The following is a 19,366-nucleotide window of genomic DNA, read 5'->3' on the forward strand; positions in this document are numbered from 1 at the left end:
TAATATCAAAAATTGCTGTCATTCTAAATTTGAGTCCATATTAATGAAAATAATTAAAAGAATAAAAAGAAACAAAGCACTAACCTTTTACATATTGTGCACACAATCCGGTTTCCTAGAAACCATTTTTATAGACCTGTGTTCATGACTGTATTTGACACACATCACTTGCCTTGAAGGATGCACACTTTATTAACCAAAAACAGGATATATAAAATGTTTCCTCCCTTTTACTGGGTGCAGTTAGTCATACTTTGAAGAGAAATTCTTGTCTGTATGTATGTTTTGCTGAGCTTAATATAGAAATGTTTTTAAAGAAATGTTTTGCGTTGAAAGAAACAAACTAAAAATCTACCTAAGAACCTGCAGGTAATGAAGTCAAGATGTTTAAATACTCTCCCCTTTTGAAGAACTAACAAAGTGTTTTTGTTCAGTTGATCCATTCAGACGCTGCTTCCTCTTGTAAGGACAAAGGGATGGTCGGCTGACCTCTGAGTTCACTGATTGGCTCGCTGAGCTTCACCGACTGTAGCTGCTGTCATGGCCAAAAGTCCGGAGGTGAAGCTGGCCGTCTTCGGCAGAGCAGGAGTGGGCAAGTCAGGTAACATGTGTCTTGTGTTAAATGGCTTCAAGTGCATACCTTTGTTATTCAGTTCCTCAACACGATAAGAAACTTAACAAATATTCTCATTGTGATCACACATGATATCTGGAATGATCTAAACTTAGCTTTGTATCAGTGTTATCTGTTATTACCACTATGTTCCGCTCTGGCCATCAGTACTTTTATGCTCTCATTTTCCTCATACTGGGTCTGTTTGCGTGGTCACCAGTAGAGTAGGTGGTTGTTTTGGTCAGGTTTACATGCCTTCACTCTCTCAGATGACTCAGCAGAGTCATTTTCACTTGGTTTCAGCATTCATCCATAAAGATGCAGCAGCCCAGGCATCCTGAACATTCTCTCCATGCTAACACATATTTCGTGTTTCCTGTCAAGGCACAAAGACAAATTGCTTCTATGTAGTAATCAAATGCTAGAAAACATGCTTCTGGATTTCTCCCACATTGAAGGAGGTCATTAAAATGTTGGGAGGTAAACTCAAGGGCTGCAGTGAAAGGCGTAATGGCTGAGGAGCTCATAACTTTGAATGGAGTGGGCTGTAAAACATGACAGCAAGGCTGAAGGCGACAAGACTTAAAATACTAGAATCTTGTTCAAGAAAATGAGAACTTAGAGCTTTAAACTGCAGCATTTCTCTGAGCATGTTCCAAGACTTGTGATTATTTTGGCCAGGGGGTGTATGCATGCAAACCAGAGAAAGACACTAGATGTCGCTTTTGCTGTGCTTATATGAAAGATGTCCACAAACTATATGGAGAGGATGATGGACGTACATGTGACCATGAAATGTCACACTAAAATCACAGATGCATAATAATCTTATTTTTCCCTGTCCTACACTTGTCCAAAATTCATATCAACTTTTAATTTAATCCAAGTCAGGACATGTTTCAGTTTTTAGTCTTAATTGTGTCTGTGTAGGAAGACAGTCAAGTGAACTGAAAGGAAAAAAGTCACCAAAATACATAATGAATAAGATACAGATGCAGTTTTTAAAGCTACTGCTTGATTCTGCAATGGCAGGTAGAGACACAGAAATCTGAGTAAATGTGTTCTGATTAACTGTGAGAGTAGACAGAACTGGTTTATTGAGGTTTTATAGTTGAACTGTAAGGACTGGTTAACGGCTCACAGCTGTGAATCGGTTCTCATCGTTCATTTAAAAGAGTCGTTCAAAAGAATCGATTCGTTCATGAACGTCACATCTCTATCATGCAGGCTGTCAGGGAAGGAAGGTGTCTCATTTAGAGCTGACTCGACCCCTCAACATGATCCTGCTGCTCAGTTTGTTTTGTTCTCTGTGGGTAGAACCGGTTCTGAATCTGGAAGAAGATGAAGGTTTTACTTTTGATGGAGACCTCCAGAAATTCACCGTGAGCAACAACAACGTTTACGTCGCTACAGAAAAGAAGCTTTACCAGCTGAGCCACGACCTGAAACTGATCTGCAGTTTGAACCAAGGCCGGCTTTACGCAGGGGCAAGAGGGGGCAGTGCCCCCTCAAACAAACATTCTGCCCCCTCAATCAAATGCGCCGAAATGGGCAAATCTCTCCAAACGCTCTCTCCCCTCTGTACTGAACTCTGTGTGTCGGAGCTTCACAGGATCCATTGTACTGTCTTCAACAAGTCCTTCCCACCACCACAGAAAACAACCAATCAGTGTTTAGTATGCAAATGAGTTGACATACAGCCTGATCTTGCGGTGTCATATTTCTCCCCCTCGTAGAGAGAGCGGCTGCTGAGCTCCAGCGGTAAAACTTATAGAGTAAAGCTCTGTTAAATGTGTTGTAGCGATACTGAATAAATACTTATAATAACAGGCGTATTTATTGCATCTATTCTGTCAACTGGGGTTTGTTTCTGTTCTATTTAAACGTGTCTACGCCTGTTAGTAGGAGCAGTGATCAATCACGCACGGGCCATAGATGTGACTGCCTCCTCGGTACTAGACTGAGGGAAAACGAGCTGCGCATATGAGACCCCTCAAGCTCCGCCCAGCCTTTAGTTCAGCATGCTAGTTTGAAGAAAAAAATAACAGAAAGTTTCACTCTACATTCCCGCTGCTTTCAGCAGTTCAGCTCAGAGCTTCATGTATGCCTTGTTGGTTCTTAAAATTTTGATGAAGGATCATTTAGTTTTTACTCATTTTCATTTATTATTATCATTATTTCCCCCTGAAGATTCACTGCCTTATTTTGGTAGGGGGTTTAATTTTTTGCTCTGTTATTGTTGTGCTTGATAGTTATGATTCTTTAATCATTATGGTCTATATACAGACAGAAACAAACACACAGATAGTTGAGTTTATTGTTATTAGTTTCAAATTTATTCAAAATGCTTAGACATCTAATGGCTGTCCAATAGGGCAATTGTTATTTTGTTGGTTGTTAAAGCTTTGATAATGGATCATTCTTTTCTTTTTTCTTACTTCATTTTGTTATTGATATTTTCTGTTCCCCCCCTGAGGGATTGCCACCTTATTGTGGTCAGGGGGTTTGCGTGCCTCAGTGACTCTAAGAGCTATACCAGCAGGAGCTTTGGTTTCAGGTGGGACACCCAAGCTGGACAGGTCTTAGAGTAGAGGCCTGACAAAGTGCAATCCATTTCTTTGAAGTTGGACTCCACTAACAGCACAGTTCCGTTAAAGAAACACTTAAAAAACAACAACAAGAAAATGCTGAAGTATGTACTCATAATGCCCCCTTCAAATTTATGCCTGCCCCCTCATGTATGCATTCCTAGAACCGGCCCTGGTTTGAACCAAAGGGGGGTCTTGAAGGACGCTGACCCATCAGATGAGAAGAAGTTTCACCGGGTCTCTGAATCGGCTCCGTGGACCAGAACTCTCAGAGTTACCTTGTTGTTACCATTTGTTGAGAATAAGACTCTGGTCAGCTGCGGAGTGACTGACAAGGAGTGTGGTTACTGTGAAGTTCTGGACCTGAAGAACATCTCTAACCTTCTGCACAGTGAAAACATCCTGGTGGGACCAAAGAGGCGCAGCAACGCTTCTGTCGGTTTTCTGGTGGATGTGAAGAAAGATTCAACTCAGACAGACACTTATATTCTGACAGCGATACAACAACACAGAGAAGAATCAAGTAGCCAGTGCAGCTCAGATTCAAAGACAGTCAACCTTCACTCTGTCGATAACACACAGAGTGGAGGCTTATTTTCTGTAACCGATGACCGCAGCACAGCTGTAATCAGAAGTGAAGGTGATGTGGAATTTGTGGACGGATTTCAGATCAATTCAACGGTGTATCTGCTCTCCAACGTGCGTCCAAGCGATGAAAAGATCGGGTCTCAAACCAAAGTCCGTCTTATTTGGCTTGAGAGTGAAAAAAGTAAAACGCAGACTCTCAAATCTCTGCAAGGCGCGACCCTCAGTATCTCTGAAGGAGGTGGAAGCTGCAGACTCATGGCCTCCTCCATCATCCCGGGTGGACAGCAGGTGCTTTGGAGCGGCGTGTTCAGTGTGGACGGAGAAGAAAGCAACACAGAGCTGGTGGTGTTTGACATCAGCCCTGATCGCAGCAGTGCGCAGCAGGGCGGTGCGTCTTATATAGATCCAAACTTCTACATAAACAAACCTGGAACCCCGGTAGGTTGCACAACAGTCTCTCTTTTTTTTTTTTTTTTTTTTCAAAGTTTAAAATTCTAGAAATAAAATGAGTAAACTTTCCACCGGGAAAGTTTACTCATATATTTTTCCACAGGACAAGAACAGAGCAAAATTGTGGCTCATAATATAACATCTCATTGAACCAAACAAGTTCTTTGTGTCATGGTTTGGTTCACTATTTGAAGACAGACAGGAAGACATAGAACTGTTAAAGTAGCTGTGGGTTAGAAAAATATTCTTGGAGCATCACTACTCAACTTTGGCTAATTTTCTCCCTGAGGTGCCCCCTAAGGATGGCTAATTCAATATTAGTCTTGCATCCTGTTCCTTCTCTAAGTTCTTGCCAGCCAGTAAAGGACAAATGTTGACTCTTGTCTTATCTCTTGCTCTGTCCTTTACTCTCTTTTGTTTTTTGGCATCCTCTGGAAATGCCGTCTTGGGTTCCTTTGCTGATTCAGCCATAATGTCCTTTTAAAACAGCTGGCGTGTTGATATCCATTTGGGTGATGCCATAAAGCAAAACACTGCTATAAAATGATGGTTACGTTTATGTTTATACTTCCTTGTAGCAAAGTCCACCCACTTTGGTTCTGGTTAAACTGGTGTGCACACAGACCAGTTTGCCAGAAAGTGTAAAGGTTCTGAGACTCAAGACCAGAGAGTAGCCAAAACAATTTGTGTGAAAACACCAAAAGTGAGGTAGAAATTTAGGACACATCAATTTACGCAGAGGTTTTTCTTTATTTTCACTGTTTTTTACTCCTCAAAGACTGGAGTTTTACATTCCTGATCTAAGGTTGATTTGCATACATTTTGCCTCCAAAAAGGCTGTTTTTTTTAAAAAAAAAAAGTTTCTCTCTCTCTCTTTCTCCAGATAAATAGATTGATAGATGAAATAATTTAAAATCATCCAAACTTCCTTGACACAACCATAAACCAATGTAAGAGCTAAACAATGTCCATGCTGGGGACCTTTACAATTGGTAATTGTTTAATAACGGGCTGTTACTCTATTGAAGCCTTTAATACATACACATCTCCAACTGTCCATAAATATCAGATCTGATCATTATACTTGTTTCTCAGTCAGAACCAAAGATCCTGAAACCAAATGCGGTGCTCTTCCAGCAGAACCACATGACATCTGTGCTGGCAGTGAGACAGAGGAGCTGGATGGTCTTCTTCATTGGAACAGGAGATGGGCAGCTCATCAAGGTGAGTAGATGAAATAACGTGCATCCACCATTTCTGATAGCAATATGATTGTTTGCTTAACAGAGGTTCTGTAAATACTTCCATTATCCTTTCATCTTTATTCTGTTCAACACTACCACCATGATTTCCAGTAGTACTGTTCCATTTGCTCCGTTTGCTATGTACTATGGACATGTAAGCTCTTTTAAAACAGTGAAATACGCACAAAATGAAGCTCCCATTATGCTATATAATGTTGAGTATAATCGTAAAAAGACCAATGAAGACAACAAAGTCATCAACAGGTTTAAGATTAAGACACTTTTCATAGTTGCATCACATCCTGTTTTGTATGTCCTGACTAAGTCTGGCAACAAAGTGGACATGGATGGAATTTTGATTTCAGAGGTGGAGGCAGAAGTATCTTTCTTTATAAAACTAATCTTTCAGCTCACGGTGTTTTCTAGTAGTTCTTCTAGTTTTCTATTGCTACTTTTAACCTTAATGTTCCCTTTTTTGGTTTGACTAGTTGTAAAGCATGTAGCAAAACGTTATCACCCAATTTTGTTTCACCTTGTTAATCAACTTCAAACCAACTCAGTACCACCAATTTTACAGTTATTTATTGATTTTTATATTTACATAGCACCACCCAATGGTGGACAAACTGGCATCACAGGTAGGAAGAAACAGAATAAAATGTCCATTATTCAGTGTAAGTATTCAAGTATTAAATTTTATTTTAAATAAGTGTAACACAGAACCATTGATATTTTTTTGTAAACACATGTTGTCTGCGATCATTTGGCAGAGATAAATTCCTGGCAGAGTTTCTTCCTGTCCAAAGCATCAACTCTTCTTGATGTATGAGACAAAATGCCATAATATTAATGCGTTTCTGGCTCATGCAGTTGCGAAGCCAGGTCTCTAAACTCCTCAATGCGCAGCAACTCCTGACCGCAGACCATGCCGCAGACTTACCGTTGTGCAAAGTGGAGTGACAGCGGGGACAGCCAATCATACAAGAAGTAGCAGAGCCAATGGGAGAGCTTGTGGGCGGTCTAAACGAAAGGAAACAGGCTTTAGCTTGAGCGACCGTTTTCCGCTTGGTCCTAGTGCTTGACCTTTCTCCGTTTACAATAATGAAACATTGTTTTTGGACAGTAAAAGGTGCAGGCAACCAAAACGGCCATTGGAAAAGGGCAGGGGACATGTTTGCTCAGGTGAAGTCTCTGGTCCATCTACAGTATATGACAAGGATAAGAGACACTATTTACATTTTAGAGCACAAAACAACTCGAAAAGCTAAACCATATAACTATGATAACTCCATAATAAAAACATTAAGAGAGCCAGCATAAAAGCCAGCATCTCAGGCTGAGTTAAAAGCCAATGAACTATGTGTGTTTTCCTTTCTGGTTTGATTTAAACATTTCAACCAAATGTACCAACATGGCAGCAAAGTGTCTCAGAAGCATAACAATTTGTTCTCTTGTCAGCTTGTTGTGGACAGAAACTATCACCCTGCCTGTCCCAGGTTGCTCTACAGAGCCAACAATGATCGCCAAGTGTTTCCCAACATCCTTCTGGACCCAGTGGATTATAAATATGTGTATGTGCCATTTAGAAACCAGGTACCTAAATTACTTAATTATATTATGTTAGTATTCATAGATGTGTGTTTTGTTGTAATGTGTTTCTAAATGTTGTTTTTTTGCTCCAGATCAGGCGTGAACCTGTGGCAAACTGTGGCTCATACAGAGACGTGCAGGAATGTTGGTCTGCACAGGATCCATACTGTGTCTGGTGTGGCTCTAAGAAAAGGTCAGGGAAACATCATCTGCAGCTCACAATTGTAGATATTTAAACATGAGGATGACGTTTTTCTCTTTCTCCAGCTGCACGTTTCAAAGTGACTGCAAAGATTCAGACTGGTTATCCATCCCTGATGAATTACACCAGAAAATTGTTTCCCACAAAGTTGAAATGGACCCCACTGGACAGGTAGATTACAAACACACTTAATACTTAATTCATTAGTAACTACCATCAGTTATTTGTCTCTCACATTTATTCCTCTTACAGATCAAACTTGTCGTCCAGACACACCTGGCTGGGAGCCCAGATGTACTGTCAATCTTTGTCTGTCAGTTCTCTTCACCCTCCAGGACTCTAGACCAGATATCCTCTCCTCCAAAGTTCCCACAATGCACAAACATTTTTCCTAATGAGCCTCTTCCTGCAGACGGTCAGTAACTTTAATAAATGATCTAAGAATTTAAATTTAAGGAATTGTCATTTAACCAGAGTGTAACCAGCCTCTTACCTAGTAACTGCTGGGATAGGCTCCAGCCCCCCATGATAGGTATAGGAAACTGATGGAACTAAAAACTGCTGGACTGGAAGCAGTGTAGTTAAGATGTCATCTAATCTAAGATAAATTCATCTCAGGTCCTGTGAAAGTTGCTGTAATGAAATGGTAAATAACACTTTAATTTACCATCTCTACCAAACTTAATCTCTTTAAGCAGATCACCTAACTCCATGTTTGTTTTTAGAGAAGTTTAAACATAAGACAGAAATTCACATGTTTTAAATCTTAATTGTGAATGGATATCTAGTGTGTCCAGTACAGACAAGTAAACAAAACATAGTGTGTCATCTTAGTCTGATTTTAAATATACTGTAATTGTGACTCATGTAAAGATCAGACCTCGTTCTCAGAGTTTTAAATTAAAAATTACAAAGACCACAAAACTTTTATTTTTTCTCTCTTCTAGCCATGAAGTAATTTGACTAAATGATGGAGCTTATTTTTAATTCCCAGGTCTGGCTGTCACAGTAAAGATAAGACTTGGAACGACGACACTGACAGAAAAACTGAATGTAATCAACTGCTCTGATATTCGTGGACCACAGAGTCCTGTTATGTAAGTGTGATCAGATGTTCAACAGACCATGAATCAAGATATTCACCTGCCACATGTAAAAGCTGCAAAATGATCAACATCTGACACTGTGCTGCTTAAACAGCAACACACACACATGTTGCATTTTATATGATCCATACTGGTGGTGTTACACATATTAATGTACCCATCTCATTTTCTCCTCAGGTGTCAGAAGTGTATCAAGGCTGGATGTGGATGGAGCAACAATGCCTGCTCCTGGGCCAACCAAGGCGTGCAGAATGTAATAAAGATTTTAAAATTGGATTTAAATAAGCTTTAAAACCATAAATGTCATTTTTATATTCTTTATATTGCCATACCAAATGCTTTTATCATCCAATCATCACATTAATTGTAATTTATGAAAAAATGGCTGAAGATTCTCTGAAGTTCAAGTATTTATTACATGCGAAGACAAAAATACAAACAATTAACAAATAAATAAATTGCTCGCTGCAATCTGAGTTACTGAGCACATTTTGCTTTATTCTTCTTTTTGTCCTCTTGCAGGACAGTTTTTGCCAAAAGATGGAGGCTGGGATGAACTTTTCTGTAAGTCTGAACCTCATTTCTCACTCATCTTATTCACAGTCAGTAAAACCTCAGGAGAGCAGATTGTATTCAAGGAAAGTTAATTGTTTGTGTGTGTGTGTGTCTGTGTGTGTGTCAGAGGCCAGAAATCTCCTCCATCGAACCCAGTGCTGTGTCTTTCTACGGCAGAAACCATGCTTTGCTGTCAGGTCGTAACCTCCGTAGTGTGACTGGAGTGAGGATCCAGGCGGACATGGACTGCTCTCCACGGGAGTGAGTCATTTACAGAAAACTGCAACCATTCTTAGACTATAAATAACAAACTGAATCATAAAAATTACATTATTTTCTGCAGGTTCGCTGCAGACCCACACTTTAGATTTAGTTTGTACTGATAATGAAAAAAATGTTGAGCAACACTTAAAAGTATTTTCACATTAATTGTGTTTACACACTTTTTCTGTTTCTGAGGAATCTAGTCTGTAAATGTTGATGTTATTTTCTAAAAGCATCTGTTTCTGGGAAACAGCAGCTGAACTGTCAGATTTTTATCCCTTTTTTTCTACTTTACCATCATTTATTTGACTAAATCTAAACCAAAATGCAGAAGTAGTGACGATAAATTAAGTGAATTATTACATAACCACTAGAGCCAGTTTTAGTGGCAATACTTTAAGTAATCATTGTCCATGTACGATTATCAATCTCTCACATCATTATAGAAGGATTTCTTCTTTACTATGTGGCTTCAGCGTATTGAGATCTGAGATGTCTTAAGGTTACACCATAGCATCCTGTTGTATGATTGTCACACGACTTTAGCTGCCACACAGATGGTTTCATGTTTAATGCTGGAATGCTTCAGTATTTAGAGGAGTTCAGGGTTAAATAAATGTCTGCAAGATGTCACGTTCCTGTGGCTGCAAAATAAGCCCTTACTTGACATCTGGAAAGAAGAGGCTATCTCCTGAAAAACAAGCCATTTTTTGTTAAATCTTTTTCTTATTCTTATCATTAACGATTAAGTTTAATTGAATCTGTTGAGTCTGATATGCTGCTCTTGGGTTTCTTGTATTTCTTTGCATTGCACAGACCGATTTTTGGGTGATTTTGATGCAATCCACATACAAATAATTTTCCTCGCTGTTTGAGGAAATCCACATTGTTTTTAAACCTTTATAACCTTTTTCAAAATTGCTTCTCTCTCTTTGCTGATGCCTTTCCTTCTTAACATTGTGTTAACACACCTGCTCCAGACAAGCAAGCTGCTAAAACATCTTCTTTTATAGAAGTGTTCACACTTACTGATAATCATATAATCAAATACATTTGATCAGCAGAACATATGGAATGAGAACACTGCCATAATCTGAAACTGAAAGAAAACGTTTTGAAACCTTGAAAGTCAGTGTTTGAAAATTTAAAACCTGAAATAAAGTTTTGCACGTCTGAAAATAAGTTTTGAAGCCTTGAAAAGTATTTTGAAAGTCTGAAAAAAAAGTTTCAATCTCTGCAAGCATAATTTTGTATTTGAATTTTTATTTTTCATAAGTGCAACATGCATATTACAGAGTTTCAGACTCACGGTTTCAGAGATTCAAACTGTCGTGTTGTTTGTTTTGCAGACGTGCAGGAATAACTGATCAGGATGTGCTACGTTTGATATAACTTTTATGTAGAACGTAGGCAGTCATGTTACAGTACAAAAGGCCTTAGCTTCAGTACAACCCTAGTGATACATTCTACGAGTACGGGATATCAACTACCAATCACAACACAGTACTTACTTAGGCTGCGTTCAGGTGCAATGCGATAAATGTACCTCAGAACATTACATCCCCTTTCTTTTAAAAAAAAAGAAAAACTTGTGGTGGTTGGATAGTTGCCTAAATAAACATCACTTAATGGTAATACGTAATGACTTGAATAAACTCTCTAACAATCTAGAAATGAGCTGTTGTGTTGTCAGACAAATGAGTAACTTCTCAGTAATATGAACACAATAACATGAAGTCTCTTAACATCCTTGTGGCTAAATCATCACAACATACGCAGTAACGTTTCATGCTACTGGCTAAGTGCATTGGATGTAAATATAACCAAATCATTTACTTAACCTTATAAGTCTAATACAGTCCTAGGTTTAACTTCACGTCCAGAGCGGGTTTTGTACACATGTGTTGAAGATGTTTCTTCAGGCAGAGTGTCGTGCACATACGTTGGTGTTTTTGTGTCCTTGGGTGTGTCATGGGTTTCTGCTGAATCGAGCAGGTGCTTTCTGTTGCATCGATATTCCTGTCCTTCTGCAGTACGGACGTGGTAAGACCTTTCAGTGTCAGCAGGTCTCACGACGACAGCAGGTTTCCATCGGCCAAGTTCTTGGAGTCTTATGCTTTGCCCGTCATGTAGTTAGGTGAGTGGCTTGGTGGATCTGTCGTAGTAATACTTCTGCTGCTGCTGTTGTCGAAGCTTGTTTTGATGTATCTTGTGAGGGTCCTCAGTTTTGGGTTGTAACTGCTGGTTTGTACTTGGAACAGTAGATCTCAGTCTGCGGCTCATGAGAAGTTGCGCTGGAGATCTGTAGTTGTCAACAGGTGTGTTTCTGTACTCTAGAATACCCAGGTAGAGGTCCTTGCTGTCATCCTTGCTTTTGTTAAGGAGTCCTTTAGCTAACTGGACATACCTCTCAGCAAGCCCATTACTTTGTGGATAATGTGGACTCGTGGTAATGCTTTTGAATCCCCATGCAGCTGCAAATGCTGCAAACTCTCCGGATGCGTATTGCGGACCGTTATCAGATATGAGAGTTTCTGGGATACCGTGTCTGGCGAAAGCTGTCTTCAGTTTCTGGATGACGGCATTAGATGTTGTGCTCTTCAGTTTGTCTAGTTCAAAATATCTGCTGTAATAATCCACAGTGACCATGTAGCTGTCGTTGTTCCAGGTGAATAAGTCTGACGCGACAACTTGCCACGGTCTTTCTGGAATTTTGTGGCAGATCATTGGCTCTTTCGTGTTTGCAGGTCGATGTTCAAGGCATGTTGTGCATTTTCTCACCATGTCTTCTATTTCTTTGTTCATCCCGGGCCAGAATAGTATGTCACATGCTCTTTGTTTACATTTTTCCATACCCATGTGTCCTGCATGGATGCGTGATAACATGTCTGGTCGCAGAGAGGTAGGGATGATGATTTTTTCACCTTTGAAGACATTGTCATTAATCACAGATAGTTCATCTCTGTGGTTCCAGAACTCTGCTGCATTTTAAGGGCATTTTCTTCTTTCCGCAGGCCATCCGTCTTGCATGACGTTTTTTAGTGTTGTCAGTTGAGTATCTTTGCCAGTTACCTCCTGGATCTCCACAAGCCTGACATCACTGACTGGTAGGTTGCTGTAAACCATGTGAACTTGGATGTCCATTCCTTCACCGAGGCTGTCATCCTGATTAGATAATGATTTCCTTGACAACGTATCTGCAACTGGTATTTCCTTTCCAGGTTTGTGTATGATGGTGAAACTGTATCTTTGGAGCTGGAGTATCAAACTTTGAAGCCTAGGAGGCGCTGCTGAGAGTGGTTTTTGCATGATGGACTCAAGTGGCTTGTGATCACTTTCCACAACCACGTGTTGTCCGTATACATAATGGTGAAAACGCTTGATCCCAAACAGGATTGCATAGACTTCTTTCTCGATCTGGGCATAGTTAACTTCGCTGTCAGTTAGTGATTTTGAGGCATAGCTTATGGGCTTTCCATCCTGCAGTAAAACTGCACCTAACCCATATTTCGATGCATCCACTTGGAGTTTCAGCTGTTTGGCGGGATCGAAGTACGTCAGAACAGGTTCTGTTTCCAGTGTGATCAGATCTTTCATTTTCTGGAAAGCCTGTTCCTGCTGCGCATCCCATACAAACTCACTTGACTCTTTCAGGAGCTGTCGGAGAGGAGCATTTATGTCTGAAAGACAGGGCGCGAACTTGGATAAGTAGTTTACCATTCCCAAAATGGTCTCGAGCTCACCTTTGTCTTTAGGAGCTTCCATCTCCTTGATTGCTCTGATCTTGTTTGGATCTGGTTTGATGCCATCAGCCGTTAAAAGGTGTCCGAAGTAGCTAACTTCAGTAGCACAGATGATGCTTTTTTCTGGGTTCAGTTTGACACCTCTCTCTCTGGAGCGTTGCAGCATGGCATGTAGGTTTGCGTCGTGTTCGGCTTTTGTTCTGCCATATATCAGAATGTCATCAACGATTGCTGTGAAACCTTCAAGTCCTTCATAGGTCTCGTCGATTTTTCATTGGAATTCATCCTGTGCCGAGACTAGCCCGGAGGGAAGTCTTAGTAACCTGTAGCGTCCGAAGATGGTGTTGAAGGTTGTAAGTTTGGATGAGTCTTCAGTCAACTGGATTGCCCAATAGCCAGATCTGGCATCCATGACAGAAAAATATTTTGCTCCTGCCAGCTTGGCTGTTATGTCATCGAGGGTTGGTAGAGGATGATGTGGACGTTTTATTGCCTTATTCAGGTCTCTGGGGTCCAGACAGACTCTGAGTTTACCGGTTCGAGGTTTTTCAGCTGCAACCATAGAATTAACCCATTCTGTAGGTTCAGTTACTTTAGCAATAATATGCTGCTTCTCCATATTCTGTAGTTCTTCTTTCAGGCAACTACGAAGCGCATGTGGAACTCGTCTTGGGGGGTGTACAACAGGGGTGGCTTTTGGATCAAGATGGATTATACACTCACCAGGAAATAGTCCTATTCCTGTGAAGACATCCGCAAACTTGTCCATAATGTTTGTCTCTGGTGCTTGGGACACGGACATGACAAGCTGGATTAGGCCAAAGTCCAGACAGGCTTTTAAACCTGCTCTTGTGTCCACAACATACACTTTAAGCTTTAGCTTTAGCTTTGTCTTTGTATTTGCAACTCAGGGTGCACTTGCCTCTTACAGTCAAACGCTCTCCTCCATATCCATAGAGTGGGTGTGTGACCAGTTTCAATGGCTGTGATCTTCCGATGGTGTTAAACATATGTGTCGGGATCACATTAGCAGATGAGTCTGTGTCCAACTTAAAGCTGACTGTTTTATGGTTGGGGCCAACCTTCAGGTTTGCAAAAGCTTGTGTATTGGCGTCATTTAGTTTAGTGCGATTAATAACATCGCTACTTTCAGTGTTGCTGTCTGTTTTCTCTTCACTCAGTGTATGCACACTTTTCCTTTGCTTAGAGTGACATACCTTTGAGAAGTGATTCCATTTTCCACATGTCTTGCACTGTTTACCCTTAGCTGGGCATTTTTCCCCATAATGGTGTGCTTTGTTTCCAGAATAGCCACATCCTCTTGGCTGTTCGTTTGTTTCACGCGGCTTCTCTGTGTTGTAGTTTCTAGTTTTGAACTGCGTGTTCTTCCGTAGATAGTTCTTTGATGCGTGTCGTCCCACTGCATGTACGGTTTCCTCGCGGTGGCTATTAACCCTGCTTGATATTGTTTTCATTTGATCTGGCAATATCCATAGCTTTGTCCAGTGTTAGCTCGGATCCTACACTAAGTGGCTTTTCTCTCACGCAAGGCGAGTGAATCCCGAAAACAATGCGGTCACGGATCATCTCGTCACTGTTTGCATAAGCACAGTCTCTTACAAGGAGTCTTAAATCTGTTACGAACTGTTCGAATGGTTCGTTCGCTGCTTGAACTTTTTCATGAAACTTGTAGCGAGCAAAGATTATGTTAGTTTTCGGCATGACGTAGGCCTCATACTTGTCATAATACGTTTTCAGTAGCTTGGCTTCGTCTTCGGTAAGTGACCATGTATTATAAATGTCTCTACCTTTTTCTCCGACCCAAAGGAGAAGGTAACTACACTTTTCGTCCTCGCTCTTTTTCTTCAGCGGACCTGAGAACATTAAGTCCACGTGTAGCTTGAATTTGCGCCACACTTCGGGAAGGTTGCTAGCATCCCAGCACATTTGCGGCGGTGGAACTCCGAAGTCCATTCTGCAGTCCTCGCTCAGAAGTCGTTCTTCACTCTGACACCATGTCGTGTTGTTTGTTTTGCAGACGTGCAGGAATAACTGATCAGGACGTGCTACGTTTGATATAACTTTTATGTAGAACGTAGGCAGTCATGTACCAGTACAGAAGACCTTAGCTTCAATACAACTCTAGTGATACATTCTCCGAGTACGGGATATCAATTACCAATCACAACACAGTACTTACTTAGGCTGCGTTCAGGTGCAATGCGAGAAATGTACCTCAGAACATTACACAAACCTCTTGTTGCAACCTTGCTGTTTTCAAGTCTACATTTTCAGAGTTTCAAATATGGCATTGTTTTCCCACCACATTAGTTTGCAAAAAACTTTTGAAACCTTGTAATCTGAGATCTGAAAACTGCTGTGTGCATCTTCGCAAAAAAGTTTTGAAACCTTGAAACCTGAGTTTTGAAATGTTAAAATCTTCTCCAAACATCATTTTGTAAGGATTAAATTTTACTTTGAAATCTGGGCGGATGAATTTTGCGCTCGTAACTTTGCAACATCCACTTTTCGGAGTTTCGTCTGCACCGCTGCGAGTTGCGATGGGGGGATTTTTGGCAGTGTTCTCTAGCTGCTTTGATTTGAAACTCTGAAACCCACACACTCTGAAAAACTAGAAAAAAAAAAAAAAAAAAAAAAAAACGGCGCCGGGGGAGGGACACTCGCCTCTTCTAAATAATCTTTTCCCTTGTGAAGTATTAGTCCAGTCACATGTAAGAATGCACAGTTCTTGTCAACGTTGCCGGGCGCTGAGACAAAGCTCAAATTGTGGTAGGGGCAACTACCGGTTGTGGCCGCGACTTGTCACGGACTGCCAGAGCCTGCCGAAGCGGATTGCCCGACTCTCCACAGCCTAACGTTTATAACCGTAAACAAATGTCTTTAGGCACAGAAATGTTGGTGGATTTAAGCTGCTTCAACCGTGTTGCGGCAGCTCTTTGGAGCACCAGGGAACGGGGGACGTGCCTGCAACCTGCACCAGGCATGAACCAGATGGTAAGTATAATGAGAGGATTAATGTGATTTTATGTACAGCCTCGACTTGTATTTGGATTATAAACGTATATAGTACTTGTTAAATAAAAGTTATTAATACCCTACTGTTAGACCATGCAGTATGTCAGTGGTTGTGTTTATTGAGTGTAAAATGTTTACACTCAAAAAAATATTTTTTTCCCCACAGCTCATCACAGTTTGCCAACCAGTTGCCACTGCCTGCCACAGGCTCATTTCATTAACGAAACCTAAACGAAAATATTTTTGCACTTTTTCACCGGACGAAAACTAGACTAAACGAGAATAAAACCGCACAAACAAAGACACCATGCTGTATGTCAGTGGTCACTTACAAACAGTTTGAGGAGCCTTATTTTCGTGCGAGCACCATGACTTCCAAGTCACGCGTACGCGCACCTCACGAACATCAAACTTGCCAATATAATATCATATTCGGAGTACGGTTATTACTGAAAGAAACGGAGTGGATCAAGTACAGTATTTGGAGAATTTGACAAAGTGAGTTAATAAACACGCAATGTTAACAAATTAATTGCATTCTTTTAATCTAAGAAGAATCGGAAACTTCATGGAAAATAATATAAAATATAATCTGAAACTGCCTCAACTTTCCAGAGCAGCTGCCATTGTTGCCATGAGCTGGCACAGCCAGCGTACAGCTGATTTTGTTAGTGGAAGCTGGTGTTGATAAGATTAAATAAAGAATACTTTTATCATCCAATTATTGCTAGTGTAATAATTAATCACTTAACCTTTAATTAGTCCTCTCATTTCTTCATCATCATATAAACTATGCTGTAGTTTTAGTAACTCAAATCTCTTCTGTACTACACTCAATAAAATAAACATTTTATTCCCACAGCCCATCACAGTTTGCCAACCAGGCTGCCTGCCACTAGGTCTGCCTTTGTTTACAGCTGCTGCAACAGATACTGCACCTACAAGCATGCCCTTGTATTGGTACAGTTGAAGTCATAATACATTGTTTTGGGGTGTCCAAACCCTTTCTGATAGTTTGTTCTATGTGGTTGTAATTGTCCCAGCTAAAGTTAAAAAATGTAACCTGTAGTGAATTCATAACAAACATTTTATTTAAAGAAAACACTTAACCTGTTAGTTTTTTTATTAGTTTTTATTTCAACACTTGTGCTTTACAAACTAAAATGTTTAATGTTTTGTGTGTGTCTTTGTAGGTGTTGCTGTTTAACTAAAAGTTGATTTGTTGACTGTGGCCTCCTTTATGGTAATTCTGGACAAATGAAAGATGATACAGCATTTAGCAAGAGTGGTCTTTAATAACATTTTTATAAAGAAAAAGGACAGAGTCTGTAGATAATCTCCACTGGAGTTGGCCAGTTTGCCAGATGCTGTGTTTTATTATGGTCATTGAACAATCTTAATCATCTTCAAATCTGGCAAAACTTTGTATTTTTTTTAGATGAGTTCAACGCAGAACATCTCATCGTCCTGCTTTGTTTCAAAAATAAAAGTTCAGAGATCTGCTGGAGAACTCTCATCAAGTTCCTCATCCCAACTTTGCAAAGCCTTCCTTGTCTCATTTTGTTCATCTTTGCTCATTAAGACAGCTGGAAATACAACTTCCACTGAAGGTTATAGTTCGGCACCAATCAGCTGCAGCCATGATGTCACGTAGTAAAATCCTTTCCAGCGAAAGGGCACAAATCATTTTTAAATTAGTTTTCATATTAATTAAGATGGATAAAGATGGATTTTTCAACATTTCATATTTAATATCTTTGTGGCCTTTAATATACAGTAGGTAGGTAGGTAGGTAGGTAGAGAGGAAAGTTGGTCAGTGTGAGAGGGTGACGTACAACAAGGTGTCCTAGAATGGGGTTTGAACCTTGGCCACATTAGCACCTTTATAAGGTGCAGCTGCTCAACCAGGTGACCTAAATGACATTCCTACATATCTTGTGTTTTTTTTTCTATATAAAACACCTGAAAGTAGTTTACCTATAAAATTGAATTTGGGCATCAGTTAAAATATTTATTGAGCAGCATCTGTCAAGGTATGGAGGTTAAAATTGTCTCACCTGTTCAGTTTCTGTGTCTTCAACTGGAGTCTTATCTGCAGGGCTGCAAAAAATTAATGAATAAAAAGATTAATACTCACACTGAGCAACATATGGGTGTGAAGGAGACCATAGCTAATGCAAAATCACTGTCCTGTACCTTTCACTGTCCTTGGATGCACTTTTCAGGAGCACACATTCTGCTTCATACCTGAAATGTGGCCTTTTTTTCAACCACAGAATCATAACCTAAAAAAACATAAAGAACAATAGCTATAATAAAACAACAGTGTTAATATTTTAAAATGCTCATATTTACAGTCAGTTGGATTCTATATATTAATTTTGGTGCATATATTCAGGGGCTCACCTAAGGCAGAATGACCTCTGTGATGAATTGCTGCTTCTCAGCAACAGAAGCAGGCGATGACAGCGTTTTGTCCAGTCGCTGGATGCTGCTAAGTCAAGCAAAAACAAATAAAATCAGTATATGTTGATAGAGGAGATTGATAATATAACAGCAATCTCACTGGCATATATGCACCTGAAAGAGCATGTTTTTCCATCTACCTTTTTTTTCCCCTCTTAGTCCTCTATATATTTGTAATATGTCAATAGGGTATGTCATTATTTCACTTCTTTCTGCCCAAAACAACAAAGCATACTACATACATCACTAAATAATGCAAAAATAAGAAAAAAATATATATATAATTTTCTCTGTAATGTTTCCGAAGGGTCTGATCCAATCCTGCATGTTTCCACAGATAAAGTCTGTTGGAAAGAACGCTGCCTTTCTCCAGATTTCTTTGCAAATCCTGTATTTGACTAATGTTTAGTTGTGTATACAGTTTTATATTGTCTGAACAACTGTAAGCACCGTTGTGGCTAGTGTTAATTTTATCAGCCATTTTAAAATTTAGTCTCAGTTTTAGTCCAGTTTCAATCGCGCTTATTAGTTTTTATCACATTTATTCAACCTCATCTCATTTTTATTTAGACAAGTTTTAGTCGGCTATAAGTTGAGCATTTTAGTCTTTTAGTCCAAGAAAACATCATTTTATTTGTCTAGTCTTAGTCAACAAAAACTGTCAATTTTAGTCTAGTTCGTCAGGACAAACATTTTACCCTTTTAATTTTGTCAGCAGATAATACTGAACATTGTTAGTAGTTAGTAGAACATTGTTAAATAAAGTTTAATATTGTTAAACTACATTTAACAATCCATTTAAAACTCATACTTAAAATATAACAATCCTATTTTGTGCAGAAATAATTACAGGCATTTTTATGTTTACATGCATTTATTTATATTAATATTAATGCCAATTCAAATCAATGTCCTTGTGAT

General features: G+C 39.7%; 2 protein-coding genes across 2 annotated transcripts in view; both read left to right on the forward strand.

Moving 5' to 3' along the window:
• The window catches only part of LOC121634519 (plexin-C1-like), a 61,294-nt gene that overhangs the window by 30,332 nt on the left and 11,596 nt on the right, over positions 1–19,366 (forward strand). The gene's annotated exons all lie outside the window — the stretch shown is intronic.
• The window catches only part of LOC121635110 (plexin-C1-like), a 29,196-nt gene continuing 10,370 nt past the window's right edge, over positions 541–19,366 (forward strand). The window contains exons 1-12 of the mRNA XM_041978173.1: positions 541–601; positions 1,841–2,071; positions 3,377–4,227; positions 5,335–5,463; positions 6,942–7,076; positions 7,166–7,266; positions 7,341–7,446; positions 7,528–7,690; positions 8,270–8,372; positions 8,559–8,634; positions 8,904–8,945; positions 9,064–9,197. Of these exons, the coding sequence (XP_041834107.1) occupies positions 541–601; positions 1,841–2,071; positions 3,377–4,227; positions 5,335–5,463; positions 6,942–7,076; positions 7,166–7,266; positions 7,341–7,446; positions 7,528–7,690; positions 8,270–8,372; positions 8,559–8,634; positions 8,904–8,945; positions 9,064–9,197 (2,132 nt within the window). The remainder of the gene's footprint in view (positions 602–1,840; positions 2,072–3,376; positions 4,228–5,334; positions 5,464–6,941; positions 7,077–7,165; positions 7,267–7,340; positions 7,447–7,527; positions 7,691–8,269; positions 8,373–8,558; positions 8,635–8,903; positions 8,946–9,063; positions 9,198–19,366) is intronic.

This window comes from Melanotaenia boesemani, chromosome 23 (assembly GCF_017639745.1).
Source record: "Melanotaenia boesemani isolate fMelBoe1 chromosome 23, fMelBoe1.pri, whole genome shotgun sequence".
NCBI classification, from domain to species: domain Eukaryota; kingdom Metazoa; phylum Chordata; class Actinopteri; order Atheriniformes; family Melanotaeniidae; genus Melanotaenia; species Melanotaenia boesemani.